The sequence below is a fragment of the Crocodylus porosus genome, unplaced genomic scaffold (assembly GCF_001723895.1).
Source record: "Crocodylus porosus isolate Cpor-Errol unplaced genomic scaffold, CroPor_comp1, whole genome shotgun sequence".
Taxonomy (NCBI): domain Eukaryota; kingdom Metazoa; phylum Chordata; order Crocodylia; family Crocodylidae; genus Crocodylus; species Crocodylus porosus.
In genome coordinates, this window is record NW_017728943.1 from 97,497,089 (window position 1) to 97,523,622 (window position 26,534).

At 40.7% G+C, this 26,534-nt stretch overlaps 1 protein-coding gene across 1 annotated transcript in view; it reads left to right on the plus strand.

Annotated features, from left to right (window-relative positions):
• Positions 1-26,534, plus strand: part of ARID4B (AT-rich interaction domain 4B) — a 98,546-nt gene that overhangs the window by 8,610 nt on the left and 63,402 nt on the right. The window contains exons 3-10 of the mRNA XM_019548615.1: positions 805-870; positions 2,904-2,994; positions 8,389-8,468; positions 11,602-11,693; positions 14,299-14,437; positions 21,875-21,954; positions 24,746-24,819; positions 26,112-26,257. Coding sequence (XP_019404160.1) covers positions 805-870; positions 2,904-2,994; positions 8,389-8,468; positions 11,602-11,693; positions 14,299-14,437; positions 21,875-21,954; positions 24,746-24,819; positions 26,112-26,257 — 768 coding nt within the window. The remainder of the gene's footprint in view (positions 1-804; positions 871-2,903; positions 2,995-8,388; positions 8,469-11,601; positions 11,694-14,298; positions 14,438-21,874; positions 21,955-24,745; positions 24,820-26,111; positions 26,258-26,534) is intronic.

Here is a 26,534-nt window from a genome sequence, read left to right on the forward strand (position 1 = left end):
GGAGTTCCCCAACCTGTAGGTGTGGTGCCGGTTGTTCTTCCCCAAGTGCATCACTTTGCACTTGTCGTTGTTGAATCCCATCCTGTTCTCATCCACCCATCCTTGTAACCTGTCTAGGTCCGATTGCAGCCTATTCCTCCCTTCTGGCGTGCCAACATCCCCCCACATCTTAGTGTCATCAGCAAATTTGAACAGGGTGGTTTTTACCCCCTCGTCCAAGTCACTGATGAAGATGTTGAACCGTGCGGGCCCAAGGACTGAGCCCTGTGGAACCCCACTGCCCACATCCCTCCCAGTCAAAAATGACCCATCCACCACCACTCTCTGGGTGCGGCCCTCCAGCCAGTTGCCGACCCAATTGACTGTGTGGGTGTTGACACCACAGTCCCCCAGTTTCTTAATAAGAACAGGGTGAGAGACCGTGTCAAAGTCACATGATTTAAGAATTAAAGTAAAACAGTCTGTTTAAGGACAAGATGTTCTGAGTTTGAAGAAGTTGCCCATTTTCTTTTATTATGTGGGGTATTTTGCTGTCCAAATACTTAAGAAGTAAAAAATAGTTCAAAACATTTTGCTGTCTGTCACTGGATTTGAAGGGCATCATTCATAGAGTATTTTTAAAAATCATTTTATTACCATTTCCAAGAAATTGTCTGCCAATATTTGTAAAACATCTATAAGCAATAGCTTCAGCAGGTTAAACAGATACAGGGTACTGATGGCCTGCAAGCTTAGAATTAGGGACTATTGATACCACACATGTTTATGCTGCTGGATTATATCAAATTGAATTATATTTTCTAGGTAACGTTTAGACACGATTCTTCAACGGTGGAAGTGCAGGATGATCATATAAAGGGCCCATTAAAGGTAATAAATTAATTTTGATTTTGGAAGAAATTTAAAATTCTTTCTTTATCAATACATGCTGACGTTTTTGTGCCTATATAAAGTTAGATATCTTTTTTGGGAATACTAATTAGCCAAACTAAAAAATTAATAGGGATGAAAAGTTGAATTCCCACAGCATACCTCTACTGCTTGGTTATAGGAATGTACACAACTGAAAGTGTGTGTGTGTGTGCATGCGTGCGCACGCATGAGTGTTATTTTGTGAATTGTGACATATCACTAGCGCAGTACATGCTACGGTATATGGAAAGGGAGCTGGAAATTCATGTCTGGTTTGGGTGTTTAGACCAGCTCTGTATTTTAAAGCAACAGTGGCAAGTTAAGTCAAATAGTGTACAGGTAATTTGGTGCATCTCCTCCAAGTCTGAGCAGCAGTCAGTATGTTAAAAGGAGTGACACCCTATCTAGAGGGAATATTTCAATATTTCTCTTTTTCTGGCAGGATGGAAGCAAACCCATCTTTAGTGTTTAGTCATATATCTATTTTGACTGGTTGAACAAATCTTTGTGCCTTCTTATAAGAAGTAGCATATTTATCAGGATACTACACCTTGTCTATTCTTGTCTTGGGTGTGCTTCTTTATTGAATTATTTGTTCTGTATTCCTAGAATAGCCTCATAGGAAGCTTCCTAATGCAGGCTTGAAAAGGGTCTCATCTTAAGGAAGCCTTACACATGTCAATGTCTCCATTTTTTAAGGATATATCTATGCTGCAGACTGTTTGCAGGGACAGCAGTTTAAATTAGCCTGGGCTCCATACTCTTCTCAGCTATACTACTATGGTACCTGAGCTAGCACGTTTAATGTTAGCTTGGGCATCTCTATGCTACACTACACTCTGCAGTATGTGCATTATCCTCAGCTAACCTCGTGGTTTTAGAGTAATTTAATAGAGAATTAACTAAAATTTCGTAAGTCAAGTTTAAACCTATTTTTGTGTTCATACAGACATTTGCTCTCATTTAAACGAAACCTTTCCTAAGCTTTCATTAGCTGTTATACAGCATGTGAGTGCTGTAAGTGTGACCACTCAATCTATGCTTTGGCAAAATACAGCAACTTGTCACAATATAAGTATACTTTCTGAGAATCTTTTAGCTTTCTTTGATATTTCAGTGTAAACTGGCTTATGTGAACCTTAGGTTTTCAAATACCAATTCAAATAATAGCTTAGTGTTCCTATGGAAGCCTTTGGTGACAACTTTTCTTTAAAAGGTCCTGCTGGCTCAGATTTTCTAATTAGGTGTAGTCTGTAGGGTTGAAAGGAGAAGGCTTTCTTCCCAACTTGCTTCCTGTGCATTAAACAAAGATCATGAAAGAAAGGGGAACAAAAGGGAAAAATAAGAAAGGGAGGGCAGCAAGAGGAATAGAGGGGCAATATTGAAGAATACTACAAAGCAACAATGCTTAATATTATTTTAGTTTGATTGCTTTTGCAAAAACTAAAGGAGAGAGAGAGATCTTAAATAGCACACTGCAGCTCTTCATCTCCATATTGCCACCTTGTTCTGGAAGTGAAAGGGAAGGATGCAAGTACATAGTTACAAGCCTGTTGGACATTTTGGTCTTGAATCGAAGAAGTTTGGCTGGCTTTGGTTTCAGTCTCTCTTACTTTGGAAAACTCAGCTGGATGATTTGAGCTGGCAAGCTCTTGTACAAGAAAACGACATCACTCAAATCAGTTCTTGTTCCCCACCTGCTGGTTGGAAAGAACCAACTCAGTTTGCTGGATGGATTTAGAAGAATCAAAGGAACACATTGAAGAAGAAAACGCATAGTTTCAAGCAGAGGTAGAAGTACAGCATATTTAACAGTAAAAGTTTAGAAATCATTGCTCTTAAATACAAAGTTGTATATAATTCTAAGCAAGACATTTAGAATTTTATTGTTTCATTTTCTAAGTAAGATTTGCTGACTTCTGAAAATGCTTTATTTATCTAATGCAGATAAGTTATCTTTTTGAACGTTCTCAGGAGCTTCTGTATTTTAGGTAGGAACTGTTGTAGAAGTAAAGAATCCGGATGGAACTTACCAGGAAGCTGTCATCAACAAACTAACAGATGCAAGTTGGTACACTGTAGGTAAGAAAAATAATTATGTATCTTCTTAGATCCGAAAATACAAGTCAGAAAAATATCATGTGTCACGGGTTACTTGTCCGACTTTTTACAACATTTGATCAGTTCTGAATTTGGTGGGGAACTTCCTTTGGGACTGCAAATGTGTTTAAATAAAAATGGAAATTGATCACATAGGTATTCTTGCTAAGAAGTACTTTATAAAAACAGAAGCTGTTCTTAATGCAACCAAAGCATACTTTGTCTGTGGTAACAGCTATTTTTAATGGCGTTTCTTGTGCTGTGCATTTCTATTGACATGATTTGATACTAATATACTAAGCACACTTACTTTATGACCAGTCTCATTTGAAGTCAGTGGAAATACTGTGTAAAGTGTACCAAGGGTTTTTTTTCAGGATTGGGACCGTAAAAAAAAAACACTGCAATGTTCAGCAAGAACATTTTGCCACACTTGAATAACTCTTGAGTAGTAAGAGAAAACAGAACTACTAAGCGAGTTTAATTTTTGAGTTTTTGCCATAAAATATTTAAGAATTAACTTCTTTAACTAAGTTTCCTACTAAGATACTAAATAGTTACACCAGTAAGATTTTTCAGATCTTTTACATGATTTGGTGTGCAGGTACACCAAATACCCAAGTTTTAGATGTGATGCACTATTTGAGCACTGCTGGTTTAGAATACTTATTAGATACTTTACTTCTGAATATCTAATGGATAAAATTTGATAAGATGAAATAAGTGTTCATTAAAAGTGCAATGGTTGCAGAATTCACTTTCCCTACCTTTTTAAAACTAGTTAACCATCTTAATGGCTCCCGTAAACAAGCAACTAAAAATTGATTTTTTCCAATATATTGTTTTCCTTTAAGTTTTGAAACATTTCTTTGGATGGTTTAGTTAAGGTACCTTAGCAAAGCTCATTTGGGCTCAATTCTGACACATTTAATTTTTCAGGGTTGATTCCTCAGCACACCAGTCTTTCTTTGACAAATGTCAGCCTGTCCTAAAAGAGCCAGTGATTCGTGTATGTGTAGTCGGTAATTGTGAAGCTGCTACAAGAAATAAATGGACTACTGTTGCCACCAGAGTCAGGAGTGGGGGGGCATGTGCCCCCCCCCCGTGACTGGGGGGTGGGGCCTCAATGGCTGATTGGAGGTGCCAGCGATGCTTCACCTGATGCCCCCACTCTCTGGCTGGCACCTGCAGGTGGGGCACCGGCACTTCTGCCTGCCCATTGCCCAAGCAGGGACTGCTGCCTGTCAGGGGGTGCACATGCACCCTGTACGCGTCACCACTGAAGACGTATATCATTTATCAAGAACAAATAACAATAGTTGGCCTGTATCTAAGATGTGGGAGAGTAGAAAGCAGTAGTTAAAAGAATATTGATTCCTTTTCCCCCAACTGCAAAACTGTACATTTCATTGAGTTAGAAGGGAAAAGTTATTGCCCTTTCCTGGTAGACTTTTGGAAGTAACGTCTATTCTTGATTGGTAGCTTCCCTTTTCACATCCACTTACCTTGTTATGGGGATTTTGTGTTGCAACAGTCTTGTTCTTGGATATTTTAAAGGAAGCATGTTTTAGACTCTGTAGTCTCTTAAGTTTTTACACCAGCAGACTAATTATCTTGCACACTGGAATGGGCGTGTAAAAATCAAAGTGATTTAAAGTGTTGCAAGGATGCATGAAGAAAAATTATCAGTTGTGACCATTGAGAGGCACTAAGGGTTGCTGGTGGTAAACTGATTGTTGATCTGGCAGATTAGGACTTCACGTAAGGAGTACTATGGGAATTCTGACCTAAATGATAGTTTTACATTTTGAAACTGAGTGCAGCCTGTGAAATAGATATGCAGTTCCAGGTAGGTGTTATAGCATATGTAATTTCTCTTCTTGAAGATGAGAAGCATGAACAGACCAGAAGCTAGAATAGAACAAAGTGAGCATTGCAGGGAAATGGAGACAAGAGGAAGTGATATTACCGAATAGTAATATTATTGAATAGCTGCTGAATGTCTCAGGGTAAAGGGTTACAGTGAAGTTATAGTGTGTGAATGTGTAAATAAAGAGGTCTGCTGGAGAATTCTGAAAAGGCTGAAATCTGGATGGAATTCAAGTAGCGTGTGATATGGCTAATGCATGAAGTAAGCAGTTCAGCAGAGCGAGTAAAGTATGAGTAAGTTCAGACTAAATTGTAAAGACAGCTGGTTCACAGATTTGTACTTGGAAATTCAGCCTGAGAAAGAGGTGGCTATACTACAGGAAAAAAAGGGTCACTTTATATCTAGCTTCCTTACTCAGCCAGTTTGTCTAGTTTTACATCAGCACCATTAAGAAATATGTGCATCATCACCATTTAATTAGAAGTGACCCCAGCCACAAAACCCTTTAATCACCTAAAAACTTGACTTGGCCAAGCAGACAACACTGAAGAAGTTTTACAGCAAATTGTTGTGTGAGAGAAACTAATTCGGTGTGGCATTGTGGCTCATAATATTTCTAGGATTGCCCATTTTGAGACCCCTTGAAGTGTATGATTTACAGTGCTAAATAGTAGGGCCAGCTTAAAGACATGTAGGGCTAAGGCCTTGTCTACCAACAGATTTTGAATAATAATATTGGTTTTGGGTGTGTGTTCCTGCCGAAACAGTTAAATCAGTACAACCCCTATAATAGAGGCACAGTTGTATCAGTATAATAAAGGTACCTTTTACTGTTCTAGTTTATTCCTCTTCCCTCCAGGTATAGTTATACCAGCATAAGGCACTATTTTTTTTTTACTGATAACTGTATACAATGTGAACACTAATTATTGTATACAACAAGGATATATAGTTAACAATACACCTTGTTTGGTGGCAAAGCATAAGTCATCTGCTTGCAACATTTCTGAACTTTGTCTATGTATGAATACCTGGTTTCTTTGATATCTGGAGCTTGACTTGGAAACCTTACTTCCAAACCTGCAGTTGGGCAAGCTTGCCGTTTCTCTAACAAATTTGGAATGGTTTATTTATAGTTCAGTGACTTGGCCTGAAACAGTGACCTCTTGGCTTTCCTTGTAGCTTCCATTTTCAGGATCCCTCTTTTAAATGCAATACACTATCATAACTTTGCCCAGTAGAGGACAGAATAGGCTGCCCCATTCATTCATTCTGAAGATCTGTTGGGGTACAGTAGAGTGCATACATGTCTGTCAGAACTGTTTGCTCTCCATAGGTCACACAAAGTTGTCTTTAACCAAATATAAAGAAGCTCCTCCTTTGATTACTTTGTTTTGTTATTGCTTAGCAAAAGAAAAAATATCCTTTTTTGTTAAGGTGCTGTCAGGCAGGGAGTAGATAACAAACAAATTTTAGAAAAATTAGCACAGTGTGCGTGGGGTTACTCTCCAGAGTAAATAGCATAGGTACCTACCAAGCTTTGATTGTTTTCTTCTTTTATAGTCAGCTTGGTATCTGAAGAAGGAAGACCATTTTTAACCCCGATTACATAAAGAAATTCAGCTGTGCTGATTAACTCTTTCTGACTTAAGAACCTGCGGCTTTCAACTTTGGTCAGCCAAGGGAAGAAACCTACCCAAGTTAACTAGTTGAGGTGTATCATCAAAAGCCACACATCCCCTACAGCAATAATTGGCGTCAGTCCCCTAGTTTCTTGAAACCCGTCACAAAATACAGAAATTCACACTGTAAGAATTGTCATACTATATCACCATTTAGTTTACTGCTTCCTTTAAGTGATGAAACTGGACTGAGGAAGTGAGTCCAGAGGTGCTGTTCTCTAGCCTGTCCCAGATAGTATTGGATTTTTCATCCAGGAAAAATATTCAGGAGACTAGGAAGAGAATATTTCCTGTCTTGTAAATGTAAATATAAGACCAGTGGGGTTTTTTCAGGCTCTCGTATTTTCTGTGAATTACTTTGATTAGTGATTAAGTCTAAGATGTAGCTTAACATCCAACACACTAATTATTAGTAACTTTACAGCTAAGATACTTTAGGCTCTGATTTTTCAGTGAATTCTTTACAAGTAGGCTCCCTTTGACTTTGGATTGCTTTCTTGGTCCCAATTCACCAAAGTGTATATATGTATATATCTAACCAATCTTTATATAGATCTATCGATATATCTTGCATGGAAGGAATTGTAAAGGCAGTCGAGGGAGAAATAGGCCAAGTTTGGTTACCACTGTTTCTTAACAGAGCAGAGGAGCTGGTGAGAGGTGAAAAAGATGAGATAAGAGGGTTTCCTGAAACTTTCCTTTTTTAGCTGAACTCTCTTCCATGTTGGCTTATGGCCAAAGATTACTCTTTAAAATACAGTTTTCGCTAAGGAGGAAAGTAAAAATGACTGGTAGCACAGACTAACATGAAATCAAATTCCTGTTTCTCTTAAGTAGCTGTAGGATACAAATATTTTGAGAGTTGAACTTTGACATTTAAATCACCCTCATTAAGACCTGCCTCAAGGGGATTTAATAACAATTTAGTTTTCATATAAATGAGTTATCAGTTGAAAATCCTGCTCAACACATGTGTAGTAAATTTCTAACTTTAAGTACACACCTGTCAGTTGAACAGTTGGAGTCAGCTAGAGGATGTGTGCATGAGTAGCTGACTTGGTTATGCCCCCAGTTTCTTAGCTTGCAGATAGGTTCCAACTGACCTGGTTCAGTTTCTGGGAATAATAGAGCCTACTATAATGTAAGCTTAAAAGTCAGAACTCCCCAAATTATTTCCCCTTCTCATCTTCCACTTGCTGCTCTTAACTACCTGTTTGGTGGCACTTTGCTTGTTTAACAGAATCTCACGCTGTTTCTGTTGGGTGACAGACAGATATTGGTGTCATATTATAGACCTGGCAGATGACATTAGCAGAGATATAAAGCCAAAACTTTCAGTGGCATTCACTGGGATGTCTTTTGTTTTGTTTTTGTTTGTTTGGTTTTCAAATCATGCCTGACTTTCAAAGGTGCTAAGAGTCTTCAGTATCTACTGTATTCCATAGTTGTGTTCTTACATAGCAAGTTAGACCTGAAGATAGTGTGAACTCTGCTTTAGTTAATAATGGATATTTAAAAACTGAGACAAATGTCACAAATTTTTACTTCTGTCTGATTAATGGGAGAATCCTTTCCCATGAATTGGACATGATTAAGTGATAGATTAGATTATATAAAAGGGTTTTAAATAGTTTTGAAAAAATGGAGTAACTACTTTGAACTGAAGTTATTGGATTAAATATTCATTAGGAAAACACTACTATAACTTTTCTGTAAAAAATTTCTCTAAAGGTTTTTGTCTCATCTGTTTCATCCTGAGTGATTATTAACTAATCATGGGTTTTTGTTTGTTTGTTTGTTTGTTTGTTGTCCCCTTGGTAACAGTTTTTGATGATGGGGATGAGAAGACTCTTAGACGCTCTTCCCTTTGTCTGAAAGGAGAGAGGCATTTTGCTGAAAGTGAAGTAAGTATTTGGCATCAAAATGAGTGCATTGTAAATACACAACTCTGTCTTTAAAAAAGAATTAAGAACAGTTTCTCTCTTCTGAATTGCATCTGTTTTATTAGAACCTCAGTGTTTAGGAGGTCAGACAGTGATACTGCCAGATAGTGACCACGCAAATATAATCCATTAAATCCAGCTTTTTTTTTTTTTGGACATCAAGGGCTAAGTTTTGAGAATGTGACTTTGCCAAACTTATGGAAGTTACCTGAACTTCGTAGTGAAATGGACATAACATATATTTTTCACATGATGGTATTCCATTCTGTGGATTAGTTTAATTTTGCTATAGACTGTTTACTTAAAATTATCTGAAAAAATTGGATTAAAAAAAGATGCTGTAATATAGTACATGACATAAGTTGTTTGTTTTTTAGCTTCTCACACAATTACATTGTTTGGGAAATTGATGGAAATGACCATGTCTGATTTGTAAATATTATTGTATTAGCTAATGAGCTTGACATATTTATACAGCTCCATGTTTGCTGGAAGTACATTGGACTCTGTATAAGTGCATAGCTGTGGGATGGAAAAAAGGCTGTGTACTTACCCAGAGAATGCACGTAACCAAACCTAATGTAAATGAGTGGGCAGGCCAGAAACGAATCCTGCATTTTGCTAAGATTCCCTTCCTCTGTCCAATCTGCTCTGTTTTCTGCTCACTACTCTGTGCTTCTTGCACAAACTCCTGCTCTGCTTTTTTTTTCCTGCCCTATTTGTTTCCTGTCTCCTCTATGATCTGCAGTATGCACAGAGGCTGTCTGTACTGTTTGTGACATTCGTAGGGCAAATTGGCCACCCCGATGTAAATAATGCTCAAGAAGTAAATAAGGCTCTCAGAGGTAGTGTTGGCTTTCCTCGTTTTCAAGGTTTCAGTTGTCTTTCAGGGTTGCTATAAGAAGCCTTGAAAAGGAAGAAAGTAAGCACCTGTGAAACTACTCAACCCCTGTTGTTCTGAATGTTTCTAATAGGCCTTTGAGAGTTGCTTCCTCTTCACTGTTTCTGGACCAGTTATAGGGAGTAGGCTCCACAGAAGGGAGTTAGTTACAGTTTGTAATGTAATTGTACTCTGGTTAGCTGATACTAGGTACACAGGGAGGCTGAAAAATGGCATACACTTAACCAACGTGCAGATAATTGGAGTCTGTTACAGTTTCAGCAACAGGCAAAAAATTTGGAGTGGCATTGTATTCTGCGGTTCAGTGAATTATATGCATACTGTATAAATGTATAATGGGGACATGCTGTACTTGGTAGGCTGTTGTTATCTGATATTTAAAGAATTTTTTCCAGAAAAGTCTTTTCATATTATTTTGAAGTTTTAGTCTGAATATTCTATACCTATAAAATATATAAGTCTTTGCAACAATTTGCTAATTATTTGAAATCTCAAGTCTGACTTCTGTTTTGGCTTATTATATAAAACTGTCTGGATTGATGGACAAGCAGATAGACATTTGTTTGCAAACGTGCTAATGTAGTAGAGGTGTTTAAGGAGGGTTCTGTTTAGTAAGAAACTTGTATATATGTTTTCCTCCAAGTTGGCATGTTGCCCATTGGTTATTTAAAAAAAAAAAAAAAAAAAAAGTATCCTGTATTGCAGTTGAGGTGCTTAGATGCTCTCTGGCATGAGTATCTGTAAGTCAAGACCAAAAATTCCACATGTCAATGATGAAAGCTAGGCTTCTAGATATCTGTATATGGTTTTAAATAGAAGTTGTCTAACTTCAAGATACTGACTAACTGTTGCTCCCATGGATTTTTTAGTGTTGTAGGAATTTAGCAGTTCTGAAAGTCTGGTTGCTTATATTTAAATCCATTAACATTGTTTAAAGAACATTGATTTGAAAATGTTGGCCAACACTGTGGCTCTCCCTGTTGGCTGGTCAAGAATATTTACCTATTCGGATTATTCCATCTGAGGATTTGGCATTTTCCCATAAGTCACTTTATATATGATTCCTCGCGTCCAGTTGCCAATGGGGTACTTAATCTGCCATTCCACAAATTTGGTTCATGATGAACATTCCATATGTAGTTACCAAAAGATGATATCCTGTATCTGGTTTCTTTACTAGTTAGTACTGTTCTGGTGCTGTTGTCCTATGTATTATTGTGTGTGTCTGTAATTTTCATTGCAGTCACCCATAAATGGGTACTTATTTTCTAGTTAAAAAACCAAACCAAACCAAACGAGCTGCTTTGGTTGTACCGATTCTGGTTTTACCCATATGCAGGAATACGTTTATATGCAATTTCATGTTTTTAAACTCATGAAGCGTTGATATTGGTGAGAGTGTTTCAGTTGTACTTTCACATCTTTGTTGGTATTTGTTTGCTTGCATTTAAACAACAGTAAAAGTTTGCCTAGGAAAAGTATTGGTGCCCTAAAAGCCAATTGCATTAAAAATTGTGAATGATTACGTGGAGCAACCTCTCCAGAAGACTGCATATTCCAGAGACTTGCTATAGGAGATTCTGGTAGTCTTGGATCACTTCTTTCAACCCCAAAGAAGGTCTAAATTGAGAGATTTCCTCCTTCCCACATGATCCCTACTTTTCTAAATACAACTGTTCCAAAATCATCCTCCTCTTTCCAAGAACATAGGCAGTGTTTGTCAGTAGCTGATAAGAATGTTAACATCTTCATTTGGTTCTGAGGTCCCTGGTGGGTTGCCTTGCTATTTTCAGTTTTACTGGATGAGAAGGACCTTTGTTCCCTGAAGTGTATAATTGGCATGTAGGTCTGAGGTTATTTCAGAGGCAGAATGTTCATCCTCTAGCAGTGGTAAAGGAGTATGTCATATCACTCTGTCAGTATTTCTACCAGATTTTTAGTTCCTCTTTACTGGCAAGCAGCTTACTGGTAGGGCCTTGGAGATGATTGTGGGTTGGAGGTTAGTTGTTGTAAAATTTAATTTTTATAAGATTTGTCTGTTTTAAAACAGTTCTGGCTCTGCTTGTCAGATCATTATCAAGATTTTCCAGTTGCCAGATATGTTCTGCAAAGTCCACACAAAAAATTTAGCGTAAACTCTTGGAAAAGAATTGGTATATGTACTTTTAATGAGTTTAATGTTTTTGTCAACAGACTCTAGATCAGCTGCCACTCACCAACCCTGAACATTTTGGTACTCCTGTCATAGGAAAGAAAACAAATAGAGGAAGGAGATCGAATCATATGTAAGTAAAGTGTCGGTTACATCACTTGCTTGAGCTCTATATTTATTTCCCCATTTATATTGTTGTCTTAATTCCAGCAGTTCTAGTATATTTTGTGTTTCTGAATATTATTAAAATGCTCAGTTAGTAGTATGAAAGTGACATTATTCTAACCTTTTAAGTGAAAGTCAGGAAATAAGTTTCATAGTATTGTTGTTGTACAAGAATTGCAATGAGTGCAGATGTGGGTTTTTTCTAGCTTCAGTATTCACTGTGCATAGGAATTTTTAGAAGGAAAGAAAAGAGCATACTAAATACAGGCAGACAAGGTTCTTTGGGTGAATCTGATATCTTTTATTAGACCAACTTAAATAGTTGGAAAACCATTATTAAGCAAGCTTTCCAACTATTTGTTTTTGAACTGCAGATATAAACTGCAGATATGATGGCTAGACTTCCCATAGATCTGAAGTGCTTGAAGGTCATGATCTGCAGAAAATCTGTATGAAATACTGCACTGAATACGTCCCTTTTCCATTTGGTTGAGCACAAGTTGTTAGCACAGTTATGGGAAGGATAATGTGGTTGCACTTTACACTTAGCATTGATTGTACTTGTTGGATAGGTTCTACTATATAAGGTTCAGTATTTTGTGCTGTGTAAATACATTTGGTGGTTTCAGTACTGAGTGAAGAAATTCCAACACCAAGAAGGCTATCGTTTGTATGTTAGCCTTCCTCTTCAACAGTGTTTTTACTTCAGGGAAAAGAAAAGGAAAATCTCTGGAGATTTCAAACTACAAAATTGACCATATAGTTCTACTATAAATCATGCTCCTTGAAAGTAGAGTAGAACATCCTGTACCACAAGAGGAAAAGTAAAACCAAGTAGTATGGAAATTGATTTTTATTAATTTAGACTTTTGAAGAGTCTTACCATTCTGTTTACCCATCTTACCGTTTTTAAACTGTAAATATGCTAATTCCTGACCTCTTCAGGAATAAATTTAGTAATTAAGGCTGTATTTCATGAGAGTACAATAGAAGTCACATTCATTCAGACAAGTATGCAAGAGTGCATTAAAATGGGAATGTTCCCCTGTGCCCTAAATTTTTTTGGGTGATTAATATACTTTTCCTATCCATTTTTCTCCCACTGCAATCTTCCCTTCTCCTTGTGTTTTTAAGAGCTTGCAGGTTGGTTTATGTATTTGCAGTAGTATCACAGACAGTAGTCCAGATAGATAGTTCTTTGAACACAGTTTAAGTTCAGAATCAGCCAAATTGCACCTGAACCTAAACCCCACTGCTCTGCATCCTGAGTGTGTGTGGGATAATGGATTGTTCTCCCTTTTACCTGCTGACATGTAGCAGAGTCACTGATGCACTTTCCTTAGTTTCTCTGGGTAGAACTTAGTTTTTCCCAGATGTTTCTCTGGGACATACCACATAGTCACAGCAGAGATAGCTTCCTCTGATTTTCTTCTTGTCATCAACACTGCCTGAACTCAAATCATGAAAAGACAGATTGCACACACTCTGAGGGTGAGTTGGGCTTTCATGATTTTCCCCTAACCCAGTGTTACTTTTCTTCCTGAATGCTGACTGTGACTAAAAAAGGTGGGATTTAGGCTTCTTTTTCTTTTTCTAGAAGTTTCCCAAATCTCAGAAATTACCTGATATATTTTCTTTAAAAACTGATTTATGCAGGTGCATTCAGAATTTTGCCTATGACCTTCATGTCACAAGTAAATTATCCATTGGGATTCTGTACCTATAGACAAGCACATTTTTATATATTTACTAGAAGTCTGTTGATTCACAAGGGTGTAGATTCTTTCTAAACTACTGGAGCTAAATTAAACCCTAGTGTTGCCTCTGTTGCCTACCGTGTCACTATACAAATGATGAATTGGAGTCATTAACTTCTTAAAATCTAACATGTGCTGAATATCCTCCCTGTTTTCAGAGGGCAAGCTTTATTATCATTAGCTAAATTTGTTGATTAGAAGAGTACTGTATGCAGAAAGTAGGAAAATTGGACAGTTATTAAAGGTCAAATAGCATATTTGTTTTACAGTTTTGCTATGTCCTGTGAACCTTAGTAATAAAGTGCTCAGGATAGTATCTGAGAGCTTCATAAGAAATTTAAGGTAGCTTTATTTCACCCCTGTGAACTAGGAAAGTATTATTATCCTAAATTTACAAGTGAAAAACTGGGACCCAGAGTGAAAAAGCAATTTGTCCATCTTCATATAGGAAGTCTGGCAGAACTGGGATCTTCTGAATCGCAGACCAGTCTGTGACTAAATCAAGGGTTAATTTTGAAGTTTTCCTTCTTTGTAGAGGTGTAGTGGTTTGAGAGAAGAATGAAGCACTTTAAAGTGATAACTTTATAACTGTAACTTTTAGCTGTTATGCTGCAGTGATGAAGATTTAGGTGAGACTGAATTCTCTGGAGATTTTTTGCAGCCTTTTCTGCTTTTTTAAATTCTATAAAAATCTCTAGAATTTAACCATTTCAGATGGTTGTTATCCTTTTCATACATTTGTTTTAGAATATTATCTTTGAATGCTCTTTAACTAACAATTAAACATTAAGCATCTCTTGTCTTTTCCCTGTTTAGCCCTGAGGAAGAATCTTCATCATCTTCCAGTGATGAAGATGAAGATGATAGGAAACAAACCGATGAACTGTTAGGAAAAGTTGTGTGTGTAGATTCCTACAGTGTAGATAAAAAGAAGGCTCTCTGGTTTCCAGCCTTGGTGAGTATTTCATTTCTATGTTGTAAATCATTTAAACTGATGTTTTATAAACATTGAAAGCAAAGATCTTGTGCTTTCTTTTGGTCAAGTTTGAGTCACTGGCAGCCACTACAGAGTTGAGCTTAGTATGTTTCTTCGAATTAAATAGTATCATAATGGTCAAGAGAAACTTTTTATATAAAGAAAAGTCTGTTTATTAAAAAGCAGTTCCAAACATGACTGTAATTTTCCAACCAATTGTCTTAATTTTATCAGGATAACTTGTGTTAATTGGGGCTCATTGCTTAGTAGCTAATACCAGTTTTTTTTTAACTTGATTGTAATTATTTTGCTTCAATCCCCAAAATCCTTAAGGGCAATAGTATAAGAAATGAGACAGAGAAAATGAATTATCAAAAGACATCTTGGTTCTCTTATTCAAATGTATAAGTACTTGAAACTGATCAGATACTTACCTGCTTTTTGGTGGTAAAAACCCCCCAGTAAATAGGATTATTAATAATTTCTTTTGGGAGGCTGAAGTAGGTTTCTTGAATTAAGCGAACAGGGGATCTGTATGAATTGAATAAGTGTCTTCCATAATATTTCTGGATAAATGTAGAGATATTTCAGTGTTGTTTTTAAGGAAATTAGCTACTTAACTAGCAACAAATTATTTAAATACCTATTTTTGCGCACATGTAAAAAAAAAATAGTCTGGCTGAAGTCTTTTTCTTTGTCTTTCCAGCAAGAAGGCCTCTGTTCTCCTTCTTTTGAAAAGCTGCTGTACTGCATCATCAGCCCAGTTAAGTCTCCAGTGACTGCAGTAGCTATCATACTCTGCTCTCATTCTGAGAACTTTTTACCTCTCGCCTTCTGTGGCTTGCAGTGCAGTTCAGTGGCTTTCCAAGGGGAATGCAGAACTTCCTGTTTAGAAGTGGGAGTTGGCTGCTTTTATAACATGAAAAAGGGAAGAATACTCAGCAGTGGGTGCTCTGTCAGTGAGTGGTAGCTTTAGAACTTTAAAATGATAGGTAAGAAATAAAATATGTTCCTTGACTGAAAGATGTAGTTAGTTTCTGTGAGAGATCAGCAGCCTACTGGTCAGTACCTTGCATGGCAGTTAGTTGTGTCATGTTTGAACTACCTGTGTTCCTTTACTTGGTCAGGGCTTCTTGAAAAGCATCTAGCCAATTTCCTTTGGCAGTCTCTTGTCAGGAATGAGTTTGTCTGATGATCAAAAGTAGTATTCAAGGCTTCTAGAAATTAAGACTTTTGAGATCGACAAGCTTATTGATGAGTTCTTCTCAGGTACTTGGTGATGGCAGGAGACATGGTTCTTTTGTCTTTGTCTTGGAAGTTGAAATACTTTTGTTCTTTTTATTGAAATAAACAAAATAATTTATAATTCTTTGGCCTGAAGATTGAACATCTAAGATGTCTAGCAGTATTCCTTGATCACCATATCTCTCACAGATATTGGGGTGAGGAAGAAGCTTTCAATATTTATTACCAATGCATGCTTAATAATTCAGCAGGTCTTTATAATTTAAGAATAAAACGTCCTTGTCACAGTTCTCTAAAAGCAGGCAGTTTTTAATCTTCTAGGTCAGCTTTTCTCAACCCTTGGGTTGCAAGAATATATGAAAGGGTCCCTAACAAACTTTAAAAATGGATTCTCCTTTTAAAGGAGAAAAATATGGGAAACCATGGCTTTTCCCTTGCGGGATGACGCAGCTCTCCCTCCCACTCTCCCGAACGCTGGGGGCAGTGGGTCAGGAGTGAGGGGCACTGGGTTGGGACTGGCCATTGATGTTTACAGATGTGTTTTGATACAGAAAGGCTGAGAACCACTGTTCTAAGTGATTGGCCTGAGAAAATAATAACATTAGACAAACAACGTGTTGTCTCCATTTACTAAACAGTGTGGGCCCAGGCAGAAATCTTTGATAAAATAAGCTCTGTTCTGTTTCACAGGGGAAGATGAAAACTTTTGTGCAACACCCTTGGTTTGCACAGGCTATTTTCAAAGTTTTCTGCCACTTTAGCCTAGGCAGAAGAGATTCCTTTACCAAAAGCTGTGTTGCTCTGAGATGACACCATATGCTACCCTTTCTAATTTTAAGGGTCTGTCTGTAATGCATCTGGATTGTGTTTAAACCAGTTTCTACAGTGACACCTGTGCCAGTTGGTATCTGGAGAAACATGTATAGATGTGGGGGAGGGTTGACAGAAAGAATCCCTTTGTATTAAGGTATGAAGAGGGAAAACGTAAGTCTTGGAGGAGATGCAGATTTGACAGCTGTAGAATGTCCTGATTAGATGATATTTGGTTATATGGGAAAGATTCAGGTTCTTTGGAATTAGTCTGACATAATGAAAAGATCATTCTTGCCCTCTGATATAGAGCTTAAATTTTACATGTGCTGTACTACTGTGTGACCTTTCCTAAGGTAAGACTGTAAGAAAGTAGAACATCAAATGCATGAAATTATATGACACAATAGCAGAGCAGTTAAGCCCTAGTACATTTACTTAAGCTCTTTTTAAAAATGCTTATGGGTTCTCTCTCTTCCCTTCTCCCCACTCCAAAAGATCATCTCCTATTAAAATACCAAGTTAGCTGTACATGATGAATTGTTTTAGTCAGAATGACCATTTTGCATGCTTGTGAGCAAATTAGATCATGCTCCCTCATGTACCATGCTAAACAATGCGAATTCCAGCATATCTTTACCCATATACTCAGCTTGGTATCATAATGTGTTGTCTGGACACAAAGCTTAAATGCACTGTTGGTTCTGTAATGCTATGCTATGCATACTCAGGGCACTATGTAAACCTTAACTCTGAAAACAGTTCCTGTCCAATTAGGAGACTTGACCATAGACATACAGGCAGCTGGTAAGTCTGTTGGGGTTGGGGGAGGGGAGGGCCTGGGGCTGGGACAAGCTGTCCAGCCAGGGCAGGGAGCGTGTTACTTGGGGGAGGGGGTGGCATGCAGGATGTGGGCACAACAGTGCTGGGAGCTGGGGCTCTGCCCTGCTGCCATCCAGGGTGAGCAGCGCCTATATCGTGCCCCAACCCCGTATGCACTGGGCAAGCAGCAGCAGGGCAGAGCCCCTGTGGCTCCCCACCTCAGGGCAGAGGCAGGCACAGCTGGAGAAGCCACAGGAGAAGCCCCCGTGGCTGTGCTGCCTGGCCTCATCCCCTGCCAGGCCCAGCCTAGTCTGGGCAATTGATTTAAAAAAAAAAAAAAAAAAAAAAAAAAGCCTACTCTCACAGCTGCAGCAGTGGAAATTAGGGCCTCTGGCCACTCATTGCAGAGCCCCCTTGTTCAGCCGGGGGGTACTGGGGATCACCATCCCCACCTGGCACCCCATGGCATGAGTGCAGCTTAGCTCAGCAGGGTGCTACGTGCTGTCTGGGAGCTGGGGTGGATCCACCTGTCAGCTGGAGCTCCTGGTTCAATTCCCCAGCTTGCTGATCATTCCCCCAGCTCTTCCCAGGGGGCACAGCTCCAGGATCTGTGCATGGGGTTTCAGCAGGCTGCTGCTGCTGCTGGCTGGGGAAATAGCCCAGAGCTGCCACCATCATGAGCTGGCAGCAACAGCCTGCTGTCATCCTGCATCATCCCGGTGCTCAGGGAACTGGAAGAATGTTCAGGGACCTGAACATTTCCCCAGCCCCCAGCTCAATTTTTTTTTTCTCCCCACCTGGCTCAATTTGCCTGGGAACTGGGGTGGTTCCACATTTCAGCCAGAGCCTGGCAGCACTCAGCCCCAGTGGCCCCAGCTTTCAGACAGCACGCGGCGCCCTGCTGAACCACGCTGCGCCCGTGTCATGGGGGCAGCTGCTGCGGGGGTGCCAGGCAGGGGGAACAACTGCACTGCTTGCCCTCCACTGCCCTGCGCTGCACGATGGCGGTCTGCCAGGAGTGCCCAGAGGCCTCTGATAGCTGCTGCTGCAGCCAGTGAGTGCAGGTCTTTTTTTAAGTGCTGGGACAAGGATGGGACCAGGCACGGCAGCCATGGAGGCTTCTGCCACGGTTCTCCCCTGCCAATCCAAGTCACCGAATCTCTCCATATCGGTGCTAAATCTTCCCAAGATGATTCGGTCAAATCAATTCAGACAGTGATCTGAATCTTCAAAACAAATCACTGACCCCTACAGAGGTGACCTGAGCAGGGTGCAGGGCCTGAGGCAAATCAGCCCATGCGGGGCCCGCCACCACTCGGATCCTGCACCTGAAGAAGCTGCGTTGGCAGGGGATGGGGGGATGTAGCAAGCAGCTGGATGCGGAGCTGCCACTCTGCCCAGTTCTGTGCCACTGCTGCCTAGGACGGTCGCCCCGATTCGCAACCCCCTAGGGATGGCCCTGGTCCTCCAGATCAGCTGAACCTGAATTCAAATAGAATACTTTCTTATTCACACAGGCCTACTGAGCAGCCCTCTGTTGCACTCAGTGGAGTTTGCAGATGTAATGGGAAGCACTTCAGAATGAAGTGCTTCCAAATAGTTGTTGTTTGTTCCCCTAGTTATTTTAGAAACATTTTGGTCACTTTTGCAGGGCTTCAGCACGTACATCTGTCTGCTCACCCTCTGAAGGTTATATCTGTCCAGGGCCTGAGACCTCATTCAGATACAGTTGAGATGGTACAGATAAATCACTGAAATAGGTTGGACATGTGCATAGGTGGATCCAGAATTTTAAAAAGGACAGTGCAGTAACAGTGACCAGTGCTGCAAGGATGGCTGCAATTCTGCACTCCCAGCAAAGGGAAATGGAAGGGATGGGCTTCTGAGCAGGGAGGAGGAGAGGATTCTTACCTGATTTGGTGACTTAAAAAAAATCCGTGGCTGCTGCTTCCATGGCATGGTCTGAAAGTGGGGTTCTGCTCTTCCTCTCTACTCCTCTAGATTTGTCCCTGGAGCTGTGTCTTCATTCTCCTGAATGAGGGTAAGCACCTACCACTGACTGACCAGTTTTGCAGTTCTAGGGTCTGGTTAGACTCCTGGCTGCTGCTCGATTAATTCGGTAGCAAGTTAAAAGCCAGATGAGCCTTCTCCATCCTCAAGTGTCTAAGACAGGGGTGGTTAAAATACAGTATGGCCATCTAGCCCTCCAACTGATTGGTTCTGGTCCACAGGCAGGCACCCACCAATTGATTGGATCTGGCCGGTGGCACTCTGCATGGGGCTGAGCCCAGTCAGGTTGGGAGGAAGCTACAGCTGTGTGGCTTCTGCCCCAGTGGAAGCAGCCTGGAGCTGGAACCCTGTGTGTTGGTTCAGGAGCTGCCCAGTTGCAGCTTCCTGCCCCGTCCCAGAGCAGCACAGCAGGGGCACCTACACAGTCAAATGGGTCGCCCACTGGCTGGAGGGCTGCACCCAGAGAGTGGTGGTGGATGGATTTTTGACCTGGAGGCATGTGGGCAGTGGGGTTCCGCAGGGCTCAGTCCTCGGGCCCGCACTGTTCAACATCTTCATCAGTGACTTGGACGAGGTGGTAAAAAGCACCCTGTTCAGATTTGCTGACAACACTAAGATGTGGGTGGATGTGGGCACGCTAGAAGGAAGGAAAAGTTTTCAAGTGGACCTAGACAGGTTACAGGGGTGGGTGGACGAGAATAGGATGGGATTCAACACTGACAAGTGCAAGGTGATACACCTGGGGAGGAAAAACCAGCACCATACCTACAGGCTGGGGAACTCCCTTCTCATCAGTACAGAGGCAGAAAAGGATCTTGTGATGCCAAGATGAACATGGGCCGGCAGTGTGGGGATGTAGTCAGGAAGGCCAACTGCACCTTGTCATGCATTCACTGATGCATCTCAGGCAGGTCCAAGGAGGTGATCCTCCCCCTCTGTGTGGCACTGGTCAGGCTGCAGCTGGAGTACTGTGTCCAGTTGTGGGCGCCGCACTTCAAGAGGGATGTGGACAACGTGGAGAGGATCCAGAGGAGGACCACCCGCATGATCGGGGGCAGCAGGGCAGGCCCTACGAGGAGACGATCCGGGACCTGAACCTGTTCAGCCTCCACAAGAGAAGCCTGGGGGGGATCTAGTGGCCTGTTAAAAACTAATAGTTTTTAATCGGAAGGAACCAGCAGGCACTGGGGGAGTCCCTGTTTCCCCCAAGCACTACCAGGAGTGACTAGAAATAACAATCACAAGCTAGCAGATGGTAAATTCAGATTAGACATCAGGAGGGTGCTACTTTACGGTCAGGGCAGCTAGGATCTGGAACCAACTTCCAAGTGAAGTGGTGTTGGCTCCTACCCTGGGGGTCTGTAAGACAAGGCTAGACAATTACCTTGCTGGGGTCATTTGACCCCAGTACTCTTTCCTGCCATGGCAGGGGGTTGGACTTGATGATCTGCTCAGGTCCCTTCCGACCCTGCTAACTATGAAACTCATGCTCTTTGTCATGGGTTGGCTGTCTGTTTGTTACCAAATTGACTTATGGGTTCGCTTTTTAACCAGTTAAATCCAAAGTGGCCTTAGCTCTGTCTGCTTCAGAGACTGTCTTTCCCTCTACACTTTTCTAGGGTGGTCACTCTTTGGTATGAGAGAGGTGGTGATTAACAGGGGCAGATACATTTGGGAATTCTTCTGCCTTACCAGACCCATACAGGCCAAAGTTTGTCTGCTTTTAGGGTGTTTTGTGAGTGTCAGCCTTTGCATATAAAGAAACAAGGTTTGGAGAGAGCTGGTTGTTTATGCTTGAGTAGAAGGGTCAGCAGTCCATGGCCTGCAGGCTGTATCTGGCCTGCAAAGGGGTTGGATCTGGTCAGCATTTTACTAAGGATGTGCCAGTTCCCCAGCCATTTGATCCAGGGTCTGGTTTGCTAATGGTGCACCAGTGGCCTCCATCTTCTCCAGCCTGCTGCTAGAGTCTACATGGAGGGCTGCTGTTCCTTTCTGCAGCCTCTGCTCACCCTTGCTGGGTTTGACCAGAGGGGAGTGAGTCAGTGTGCTGGCTGAGTTGTAAGCTGAGGCCCATATTTGCAAAAGGTTGCTGAGCCCTGCTTTAGGACTAGTGGCTAATTAATTTCTGTTATATTTATGTTTTCACTGGGTTTTTTATTTAATGTATGTCTAAAAGTTTGTCATAGATGCTCAGTGTATTAGTTGTAGGGAAACCCCCCCCCAGTGAATAAACATATTGGTAAGAAGAACCTATCTTATGATTAGATTCCACTATAAAAAATATCTTACTACAGTTCTAATCCTTTTAATATTTATACACATGAAACAGTAATCTCCTGAGAGATTATTTGTAGGAGTGGTCCCTAAAGGTAAAATCCTGAGAGCTGTTCAGCAATCTTAGCTCTCACTGAAGTCATTTGGACTTAAGGAAGGTCAGCACCTAGCTCGATTAACCTCTAAGCCATCCCTAAAATTGTTATAAATGTTCTATACGTTTTTTTTTACATTGTCTTTGTAATCTTTTTGCAGGTGGTTTGTCCAGATTGTAGTGACGATATTGCAGTGAAAAAGGACAATATTTTAGTCCGTTCTTTTAAGGATGGCAAATTGTGAGTAGAAACATACAAATTCTCAGTTGAAAAAAATATTCACTTCTACAAAGTAAGGGCTATAGCAGATAAAGCACTTTTCATTATTACACCAGCCTTACTCAATACTTTTCTAAGGTTTAGAAAATTTGAAAGTAGATCACATACATAGTACCCTTATTCTCAGTTGTCATGGGGTGTCCTATGGCATCCATCTGGATTGTTGTCATTTTAAATTACCTTGTTATCAGTTGGCTATACGGTATTGCGGACAAGAACTGAGCTGCTGTTGGCTTTGGAAAACAGTTTTAGAGTCTTGCTGCTTTGGTTAAAAGACAGAGTCTTGTTTTAGAGAAGGTTTTGTAGTTCCAGAGACACTAGGGAAGAAGTAAGAAGCGGCTCTGAAAATAAGTACTGGCATACCTCGTTTTATTGCGCTTCGTTTTATTGCGCTTCGCAGATATTGCACTTTTACAAATCGAAGGTTTGTGGCAACCCTGCGTTGAGCAAGTCTGTCGGCGCCATTTTTCCATCGGCGCCATTCGGCTCAGATGATGGTTAGCATTTTTTAGCAATAAAGTATTTTTTAATTAAGGTATGTACATTGTTTTTTAGACATAATGCTATTGCACACTTAATAGACTACCGTATAGTGTAAACATAACTGTTATATGCACTGGGAAACCAAAAAATGCGTGTGACTCGCTTTATTGTGATATTCACGTTATTGCGGTGGTCTGGAACCAAACCTGCAATATCTCCGAGGTATGCCTGTAATTTCTGAAAAATTTTAAATGGAACATGCTTTTTGGGAAGTTTCCAAGGGCACATATGTTTGTCCATCTGGCCCTTTAAACTATTTCAAAGGTGCTTGAAACTAGGGGTGCACTGATAAAGATCTTCTAGGCCAGTGCCAATGGCCAATTATTAACCAACCATATCGACCCATACCATCCAATAGCCGATGTACGGGAATGCAACACTGCAGCTTCGAGAGCAGCGTCCAGCCAGTAAATCTGTGGGGGGGGGTGGGGTGTGGCCGGGGGGAGGGGGTTAAGGAGCAGATTGGGGCCTCCACGGTGAGAGAGGGAGTGGAGCAGGAGCGGGCACTGCCCAGACAGGGCAGTGAATGTGCGGGAGCGGGATGGAGCCACAGGTGGCTTGTCTGGGGGGCATGGGGGAGGGAGCGGGTGGCTCTCCACTGCACATACCCCTGGGGAAGGCATGGGAGGCATGTGCACCTTGGATTTGTGCATGGGGTTAGGGTGGGCTGTGGGCTTGGGGCCAGGGGCTGCGCTGGCCTCTTTTTGGTGGTGGGGGCTGGGCTGGGGCTGCACTCAGGGTGGGTGGCATTGGTGCTGGGAGGGGTGACTTAGATGAGCCACCTGCAGTTCTGTCCTACTCCTATACATTGACTGCCCTGGCTGGGCAGCACCTGCTCTGGCCCCTGCCCCACTCCCTCCCTCACCATGGGGACCTTGATCTGCACCCCCATCCCCACATCCTATCCCTTCTCCCTCACAGCTTTACCGGCAGGAGGCTGCTTTCAAGCTGCCTGGCTGCAGTCTTGGCTGTGTGTACGCTGCAGCTGCTTGCGTGTACGCTGCATTTATCATTGATATTATTAGCTGCACTGGCCAAAAAAAGCCAATTGCCAATAATGTTAATTTTCCTTTTACTGATGCCGATCTGATATGCGGCCAATATATTAGCGCATCTCTATTTGAAACACTTTAGTTGTTACCTCTGTCCATACTCAAAGACAAGGTCTATAACGATCTGTTTCTTATTTGAGGCATATATTTTCTACAATAGTATAGAACAGGATTGTATATGACCATCTTTTCTTATAAGAAAGTAACTTAATATTGATTAGCAAAGAGGAAGAGAGTAAACTAAAAATAGAAAATTAGATAGTGTCTGGCTTTCAAAGGCATTATGAACTCTTAGCTGCATATCAGAAAGGGAGAAGCTCTGCCAATAGTAATGGATTCATTTTCTTCCTCTTATGACAGATTTTAGGTTTGATTAAAAATACTGTGGATATTTCTGCTTCTCGATTCAGGTTGGCAGAATTTCTTTGCAGAGGGATGTTGAAATCTGGAACAGTTTCATCATAGTTTAGTTTCCTCCTTAACTCTAGAATATGATTTCAGAGATTGCTTCACAATAACTGATTGAAACACATTGGCACATGTTACTTAAGAAGAGTAAAAGCACAGTGTAGCATTAGTTGGTATTTGGTCTCTGGATACAACCACAGTACAACTAACTAATAAAATGTATTGTTTCTAATTCTGCAGTCTTTTCCACTGAGAATATTTGGGGGGGTTTTATTATTGGTTTCCTTGATGTAAGGTTTTTGTTAATTCACTAAATTAACATGTGCTTCTGTAATTTTCCAAAATAATACTATTAGCTATAAAGATACTAATTAGTACGAATATATTTTCCTTAATATGCTAATGGATAGATACTCGTGGTTTACCCAAACTATGCAAGATGGCAGACTTTTTTTCACTCTGTTTATTAATAATGCACAAAGTATACATTTTATTTAACTAGTCGTAACATTTGCTGAGCAAGGTATTGTCTCAATACTTTCCTTATCAATGGTGGTTTATTTATGTAATCATTCAAGTTCATTTCAGATTATACATTTATGTTGAATAGCTGTTGTGTATTCTTTGACATCATCGTCCCATAATAAACTTTTATCTTTCAAAAATATGTTCTTAAATTTTATCTTTCAAAAATATGTTCTTTCTTTTAAAAACCTTTGCTTTATCAATGCTTTCTTAAAATTCTCTAGTGTTTCTGTCCCAAGAAAAGATGTTCGGGAAATCAGTGAAACTTCACCAAAGCCAGATGCTGTGTTAAAATCAGGTAAGAATAATCTTGGAATAAGAAAAAACATTTATGTTTGGGAATAGGGGGTGTGTGTATGTGTGTGTGTCCAGGTGGGGTAGGGGAGGGGTGTTTAATTATTATTAGTTAGTGATATGTATTGCCTAGACATATAAGAATTCATGTTTGGCATCCTGCAAGAGTGCCAAGATGCTACTTTTTCACAATGACATTTAGAACTGGAAGATGTCTGGAAGTTGTGAAGTACACTCTTTAAAAAAAACCCAAAAAAACCATTATGTGTTGCTTGTTAAACGTGAGGTCACCAGACAAAGCAACTTGTAATGAATTGCACCTACTTAATATATTTCACCAGAAGATTGCCTACTTGCAATGGATCTGCATAAACCTGCTTATAACATGGGTAAACTTGTGGTAGTCCTGAAAAATCTGTATTCTCACATTTAGCATTGTAGACTCTTCAACAAGCGGCATAGTGTGGGCAAGCAGGCTGTACAAAGAAACACACTTATTTATGACCTTTCTCCACCCAGTCCCTACCTGTTGTTCTTGTCAGCGGTAAGGTCCTGGACAGCCCTAACGTTTGAAGCACTACAAAGAGTGAGTGTACAGACCTTTGTGGCTGAAAAAAACACTTGAATAGTCCAAGGGCTTCAAAAATTCGTCGGAAACGAAGAACACCTTGCAAAAATAGCAGTAGTTGTGCTGCTGGGCCAGTCCCTGCTGCACTGCCATCAGTGCGACCACTGCGACTGCCCTTTGCCCACAGCACTCAAGTGCCCAGCTAGAATTCTGAGCACTGGTGCATGTTATAACAATGATTTTGAGATTCTCTGGTAGAGGCACAGTTGAGGGGGGCCTGCATCTGTATGGCACCGATGCACTCTGAATTTGAAGTGATCCAAATTGGATCATAGTGCTTCAAATGTGTATCTGTCTATGGCCTATATTAAATGCTCTTTAGGACAGGGACTGTCTTTTAATTCCCTATTCATATATTGTCCAGTACAAGGAGCCCCTGATTTATACTACAATAATGCCTTGTTCCACAAATGATAATGGATGTAAAGAGTTTGCTATAGAATGTCTGTGGCAGAGGCCACAGACTTTACTTGCCTGAACACTTGCATAGAGGGGCAAGAAAAGAGTGCCTGTCAAGGGACATCACTGAAATTCTGTAAATTTGAGGATGGAGTGGTGGGTTCTTGCTTTTGCCTTTCCTTCCCCCAAATTATTTTATTTTGGTGTAATAAAACAGTGGGATGAGCTGATCCTCCATTCAGTTGTAATAAATGCTGGCTTCTTTGCAGCTTTTGATCAAGCCCTTGAATTCCGTAAGAACAGAACTGTTCCTGGTAATTGGAAAACAGAGTTGAAGGAGGAAAGCTCCAGCAGTGAAGCTGAAGAAGAGGAAGAAGATGAAAAAGAGAAAGAAGATAACAGCAGCGAAGAAGAGGTAAGATAATGAGGCATATCTGTCCAGTTCACCTCATTCCATGTATTGAGGTTTGATTTACATTTCTGATTAGGGCTTGACAGCACAGGTTTCAGCACATCCCTTGTATCTTAAATATAGTTTCGTAGTTTCTAGGTCGGAAGGGACCTGAGCAGATCATCTAGTCCGACCCCCTGCCATGGCAGGAAAGAATACTGGGGTCTAACGACCCCAGCAAGATGTTCATCTAACCTCCTCTTAAACACCCCCAGGGTAGGAGCCAGCACCACTTCTCTGG